The sequence below is a fragment of the Haplochromis burtoni genome, unplaced genomic scaffold (genome assembly GCF_018398535.1).
Source record: "Haplochromis burtoni strain Fernald_Lab_line unplaced genomic scaffold, NCSU_Asbu1 Contig_660, whole genome shotgun sequence".
In the NCBI taxonomy this organism is placed as follows: domain Eukaryota; kingdom Metazoa; phylum Chordata; class Actinopteri; order Cichliformes; family Cichlidae; genus Haplochromis; species Haplochromis burtoni.
Window position 1 is genome coordinate 147340 of NW_024583021.1, and position 7001 is coordinate 154340.

Sequence of the window (7001 nt, forward strand, 5' to 3'; positions counted from 1 at the left end):
GACCTGCAGTTCAAAAAAGCGCCCCTCGACAGCCAAACCCATCTGTTCTCTGATTGGATTGTTACATTTGTGATTGACATGACAATGACCAATCAATGGAAGAAAAATAGGGTCAAAATTCGCACTTGTAACTTGCAGGTTTTTTTTTTTCTAAGTCCACACACAAATCTTTTTTACAAGTACAAAATATTTATGACCACATTTTGAGCCCATAGGGGCGGCCATCTGACTCAATGGGTTGGGGATGAGTAGATATTACTGGAGCATTTTGCAGTGTTTTAGCACTCATAAGTAAATAATGTGACTGTTTCTTCCTAGCTGAGAGTTCACAAGGTTGAACTCTAGAACTGAGGTTCTGCACGGATGCCCAGTACAAAATAAAGAAGGATTATTTTCAGTTCTGAGTCATGCAGAGTTACTCCAGCAGAGCCAAGGAATTTTAAAAAATTATGGCAGTGGAAAATAGCGGCTTATTTTGTCGAGCACAGTGGACAGTCACAGGCTCTACTTCGAAGAGTTTTTACAGAGGATGATTGTGCTTATTTAAAGTAACGTAGCTGCAGGACTCCCAGCCCAGCAGGGGGGCAGTTTTAAACCTGCAGCCAAGTTTAGAAAGCATTTTTCTGAAAAGCCTGTAGAGGAGCAAAAACCACAGAAACCACAGCAGATGTTCTGAGGAGGAGTCACAATGTCCGCACTTTGAAAGCCTGAAACTCTCCACAAGCGTGAACGAGCACATACAGTCTTGGTTTTGCAATTTAGGAGGACAGAGGCATCATGTAAAGGAGATCTGAAGCGTAAACCCAGACTTTGGCTTCACGGGCTCAGTGTGTTGAGTCTGCAGTGTTCAGTAAAAGTAGAAATAAGAACAAAAAACAAACTCAAAGAGGATGTGTCGCTCTGTCAACCACAGCCAGACCACAATAAGCACACGGACTTTCCATCTAACTGATGAGTGGAAAAACACTGTGAGTGCCTCTTTATTGAAAAAACAAAACTTTATTTATTAGATGAATAAAAGCATAAATATAGCATATACATATATATGTACAGTGTTGGGAAGGTTACTTTTAAAATGTATTCCACTGCAGATTACAGAATTCATGCCCCCAAATGTATTCTGTAACGTATTCGGTTAAGTTACTCAATGAGAGTAACGTATTCTGAATACTTTGGATTACTTAATATACTGTCATGCTTTTTACAACGACATGAATGTACTACTGCTGTGTGATTTATTAGTATTACTGAAGGCTACTCGCCACCCCACTAACATTGTTAGCTGCCGTTTGCTGAGGTTAGTTCATAGACTGCTTTCAGAACTGCACATGATTATTTGCAGCTAACAGGTTGTTAATCCTATCCATCAAGTCTAACAGTCTGCAGTCTATGAACTAACCTCAGCAACACTGTCGCCAAATTGCTTGCTCATAGGAGGTTATCTGATTGTTGTGGTTTTCTCTCTTTTCTCTGTATTATTGTACAGAGAACATTCATTGTACTTACAATATAAAGCACCTAAAGTCAACCTTTGTTGTGATTTGGTGCTGCATTAATCAAACTGAATTGAAAACCTAATTGTTTTTATGCCAATAAAGAGCACTGAATATAAATCCTAAAGAAAAGAGAGGTCCCAACGGTTAAGTATTCATGATAATAATAATAATAACAATAATACATTTTATTCAAAATGTGCCTTTCAAGACACCAAAGGACACTGCACAATAGGATAAAACACATAATAGAACAATGACACAATGAAGAACAATAAAATAAAAGCACAAGATAAATGAACAAACAGTGGATTCACAGTGAATATGCAGATTTGAACAGACGGGTTCTGAGCTGAGATATAAGAACCAATGTTTCTTATATCTGGGGGTAAAGAGTTCCACAGCCTGGGAGCAGAGCAGCTGAAAGCTCTGCTTCCCATGGAGGTGAGGCGGAAAAAAGGCAGGTCAGGTGCTTAACAGTTCAGAAAGATAAGGAGGAGCAAGGTTATGAATGGCCTTGAAGATGAGCAGAAGAAGTTTGTACACCATCCAGAGTTTCACTGGGAGCCAGTGAAATTCCTGGAGCATGGGGGTGATGTGCTGGTAGAAGGGATTTTGAACCAGTTGAAGCTTCTGGAGGGACTTTTGGAGGAGACCACGTAAGAGAGAATTACTATAGTAAATGAAGGAGGAAGGAAGAGAACGAGACTATGGACTAGAATGGTGGTTATCAATTGTGAGTGAGAAATGATTCGCCTTCAGTAGGTTGGATTTGTGCCAATAAGGAGGATTTCAGTTTTATCCTCATTGAGCTTTAGAAAATTAGAGCTGAACCAGGATTTTGTTTTAGATAAGCATTCTGTAAGAGGAGAAGGTGGGAGGGAGGAAACAGGCCTGCAGGATGTCATCAGCAAAACAGTGAAAGTGAAGATCAAATTTGCGGAAAATGGTACAAAAAAGGAGGATGTAAATTATGAAGAGAAGAGGGCCGAAGACTGAAACTTGGGCACACCAGAAGTGAGCACAATATTCATCAATTAAACACTCATGGACATAAAAAGAAGAAAACAAAACTCTCTCTCTTCGGTGATTCACATATTGATCCTAAGAATGTATTTAAGAAATTTTAGGAGTGAAAAGCAACAAAAACAACTGCTATTAATGTTTTTAAAAGGATTTATGGAAAAAGCCTGACGTTAAGACCTAACAGGGGAAGATCAGGAAGCAGAAATATCTTTGTACAAAGAGTCTATGTTGACTTTTCTAAGCTGCATCTCACACTTGATGCTCAGTGGTCAGTCAAACAAGTCGTCAGGCAACTTCTGTCCAGTGCAGGTAGGTGATGCTGTTACCAAAGAAACAAGGAGCGCCTGTTGAATAAGTTAATCCCAGATCGAGCTTTAAAAATATTCGAGGGGAATCAAAGTGTTACCTTTGGCTCTGCGTCGACATAAAGACACCATGAGGACAGTGGCAATGAAGTACGGACAGAACACCAGCAGGTGGAAAGGCAGTCTGAACTCAAGCTGGAGGGAGGGGGCATCAGGGTGTGGAGCTGATCCAGGGGTGAGGGATGTAAAAGTGGGTGGTGGGGGTGTAGATGTAGGCAGGACTGTGGTTATTGGATTACCTGTAGAGAGAATCCCACCTGTTCAGGTGAATATGTGGATGAAATCAGAGCTGAAATCAGAGTGAAGCTCCTCACCTGTGACAGTGATCCAGCTGGATGGAGACTCTCCATGACCGCTGATGTCACACTTGTAGAGGCCTTCATCAGACCTGGAAACATGCTGGATGGTCATGTGACCTGTAGGCTGCTTCCTGATGAGGGAGCCATCTTTATAGAAAGCAGCTGGGAGGTTGGAGGGAGTGGTCTTTGTTTCACAGAGCAGAGTGACGTCATCTCCCTCCATCACAGGGAGGACAGGACTCTGCAGGATCACTGATCCACCTCAACACAGAGACAAACTACAGCATTTCATCCATTTACACACAGCTTCATCAACACTAACTCCACACACTCAGCTTACCAGTGACTGTCAGCTTAACCATGTTACTGATGGGACCCTCTCTGGACTTACACCAGTAAACTCCACTGTCCCATGGGAGCGTCATGCTGATCTTACAGGAATAATTGGACCATCTTCCCCACGTTTCTCCACAGTGACTCTCTCCTTCAGGTGTGCTTCTCCTCAGAGTCCATCCAGCAGAGCTGTCGGCCCCCTCACAGCTCAGAGACAAAGACTTTTCTTTGAAGAACTGAGAGCTGTTTGGGTTCACAGTCAGACGAACTGAATGAAACAGGGAAAAATACTTGGATATGAGAAACTGTCAACCTGAGCACTGATCACAAAGGTCAAGCAAGTTTCCACCGTAAATGTTGAATTTTTAAAAGTATGTAAGTGATCCAGTTTTGGCAATCACACTGATCCAGGTACAGACTTTTAAGGTTTATCAAATCTGGATTAGCAGGACTCTAATTGGGATTACTGGCAGTGCCGAAATTCATTCAAAATAAACAATGTTTAATTACCAGTGTTAGGTTTAAAACTAAGAGGTATTTCATTAGCAAGGCATTAATTTTTTTTTTTTTTTTTTTTTTTTTTTTTTTTTACACACAGCCATGTTTACCTTGCATACACAGTGACACAGAATCACCTGTAGGACCACAAAAGCCACAAGTAGGAGAGAAAAAGTTGCCTGCTGCTGTTAGCTAGAAGAGCTAATAAATAACAAATGCTTCCAATTCGAATCACCAATCTTTCCAGGCTTTTGTCTTCATGCCTTTACTCCACTGGCTGTTAACATTAAGACCATATGAACAGATTCTTATCTCAACTCTAATCTACTTGTGAGCACCTTGAATGACTTAATTCATAACACATTTTTAAATGAATGTCTTGACTTTACCAAACAGTTAACAGTTTGTCTTTATAATTCTAATGAATAAAAACTTATTTATATAAAGAAAATATTGCATACAGTTAATCATTAAAACCTAAATGTGTACTACAAAATAAATGTACTACTTCTGCTATATTTATTTAATGGTACTGACAAGTGGAGGTGAAATTTTTAATTGTTCTAAAAGCACATATAAGATGTCTCTGCTCCAGTTTTAGTGATTGAAATTTTAGAATTTTCTTTGGATGTCACTTAGCACTAACTAGCTAGCATTAGCCAATAGCTTGGCATTGACCTCTCACCCAAGTACGGTCACTTCTAAGTACGATGTTCCCGATTGAAGCTAAAGCTTTAAACAGTTCACTAATCATTAACATACTGTTGTTCCATTTGACTTCAGCCATCTTTTATATACAGTTTATAGTCCCAGACTGCACAGATGAACAAGCTCTGGTCACCTGCTGATGAATTTTCTACTCTCATGCTCCGATCACGTCTGTTTGTCTCTGTAACAGCGTCACTTCCTCCTTTTCTGCTTTCATTATCAGTGAGGCCACCAATGGGAGCTCTTGTTAAAACCATCTCCTCCCTTTGTAGCTGTTTGTTTCCTTTCCTTTTATTTTTTTTTTTTCTCTTGGTACAACACGAGTTTGACCTTTTTCATGTTTTATACCATCATGTTGCCCTGTGAAGCATCGGGGTGAAGCAGATTGTATGAAATGAGAGTTTAAGCATGTCATCAATGAGTAATAATAATCAAAACTTTTCCTTAAACCAACACCTGAATGCTTAAATTAAGTTTTTACTAACAAAGACGAAGCTCACTGACCTTGGTTTGTCGTGTAGATCAGCAGTGAGGTCAGGACTGAAGACAAATGACACTTGGGTTAGTTTTTAATTTGAGAGGTTTAACGAAGTGATCAGAGGGCAAAGTGAAAAAAAAAAACACTGAAGAAAAGCCAGCAAAGGAAGGAGAAAAAGTGCTGAAAACAAGGAATTGATTCAAACGTGAAGAGAATTTAAATACAATTTCAACATTTGTATTTGTTACGACCTAGCAGGATGTAACAGTATTAAAATGTATTAAAATGAAAAACATGCAAACTTCCTGTAAGAGTATCATTACGACCTTTCTGAGTAAGTCGCACAAATTAATCGTAACAAAGCCAAACATCCCTAAAAGCATACTTCGGAGAAATGTTTTTGTTCCCTTTTGCACGTATCTTTAACTAAACTTTGTAGAAACAGAGGGAACTTACAGAGCAGCCACAGCACAGAAACTTCCCCCATCTTCACACTTGGTAAGTTTAAAGTTTATAAGTGATCAGTTTCTATGCACACCCTCCTCTTCCTCCTCCCTCTGTGACTGTGGTTTCCTCTTCACTCATCAGTACGAGGCTTTTCTATTAAATCAAAGCTCTAATATCTAATATGAAGTAAATATGAATGTGATTTTATTAACCATGAGCTCTTTGATTCCCTTTCATGGGGAAGAATTGGAGAGCTTTAATGGACAATGATTGATGAGGGATGACCTGTTGTGTTAGAACATTAGGTTTTGTTTTCCTGATAGTGAGACCAGTTCACATAAAAGGAAGTGAGATGGAGGTGGTGTTGTGCTTCTCTCTCTTTTAACCACAATCGGGTGGTTTGTAAAGGTGTTATTGGCGACTGTCAAGCCTTTGAGTCGCCGAGCAGCTGAATAGGGGAATAATGTTGACGCGCCCGCTGTTTAAAACGTAAGTCAAAGTTCCAGGTTAAAACTCCTTTATTTGTTATCAAATCCTTAAAATCCGTAGAAAAACAGTGATCAAAAACATTCTAAATTTGAACAGTCAGCAAAAGTCGACTTCCCCCATCACCCACTCATTCACAAAAATTCCCTCGGGACGTGAACAGGTCATATAGCAATCACTATTACCGACACCACGTGACCCAAAGCTACGCCTATTCACAACAGGTGTCATTAGACAAACTTCCTTATGCAGTAGAGGTTTTTGATACAGGCGACATGGGCAAAATAAATAAATAAATAAATTTGTTGGGAAGCATTTAAGTAACAAAGCGTTGCAGGTTATCTTTGTGGTGGCCATCTTGTTTTCCCAGTAAAGAGGAAGCCTGCCTCAATTGCAGCTCTTTTATAGGCCAGTGTGTATTAAGAAGGTGTGTCTTTAGAGTATTTAAAGGAAGCAGGAAATGGATTGGGGGCCATTTTGAAAAGTTGCTGTCTGCATGTTGGCAAGAGACAATAAAACAATTACTTTAATTGGGATGGAGTGAAGTCTGATGTTTCCCTCACTGCGTAACAGTTGGTGGCAGCAGTGGGATAAAGTTACGCCTGTGAATGAGGGACAGAACACGCTGAATGAGGGGTGTAGGACGTGGAAGAAACCGTTGGACAAGGAAAAACCCCATTGTACTTGTTCCAAAGAAAGACTCCCCTCAACTACGATTTTGTTCAGACATGAGAAAGCTAAATAGTATTTCCTGTTTTGATTCGTATCCAATGCCACGGATTGATGAGTTACTAGAAAGACTAGGAAAGGCTAGATACATTACAACCTTAGATTTGTGTAAGGGTTACTGGCAAGTGCCCTTAGAGCC

The 7001-nt window shown here is 39.9% G+C and overlaps 1 protein-coding gene across 1 annotated transcript; it reads right to left on the reverse strand.

Annotated features, from left to right (window-relative positions):
- Positions 1 to 1524: 1524 nt before the first annotated feature.
- On the reverse strand, positions 1525 to 6239 carry LOC102294162 (Fc receptor-like protein 3). Its single transcript, XM_014330019.2, has 6 exons — positions 5657 to 6239; positions 5227 to 5262; positions 3524 to 3784; positions 3199 to 3444; positions 2926 to 3123; positions 1525 to 2838 (listed from the first exon to the last, which is right to left on the reverse strand). The coding sequence occupies exons 1-6, from the start codon at positions 5685 to 5687 to the stop codon at positions 2789 to 2791; spliced, it is 822 nt and encodes a 273-aa protein (XP_014185505.2). The 5' UTR covers positions 5688 to 6239; the 3' UTR covers positions 1525 to 2788.
- Positions 6240 to 7001: the final 762 nt, after the last annotated feature.

Bases quoted from the DNA above. Each gene is read 5' to 3' on its own strand.
- LOC102294162 (XM_014330019.2), bottom strand. From the start codon at position 5,687: ATGGGGGAAGTTTCTGTGCTGTGGCTGCTCT. The intron at 3,785-5,226 runs GTCAGTGAGCTT...TGTTTCATTCAG, and splicing joins GATCTACACGACAAACCAAG to TTCGTCTGACTGTGAACCCA. The intron at 3,445-3,523 runs GTAAGCTGAGTG...CTCTGTGTTGAG, and splicing joins GGTTAAGCTGACAGTCACTG to GTGGATCAGTGATCCTGCAG.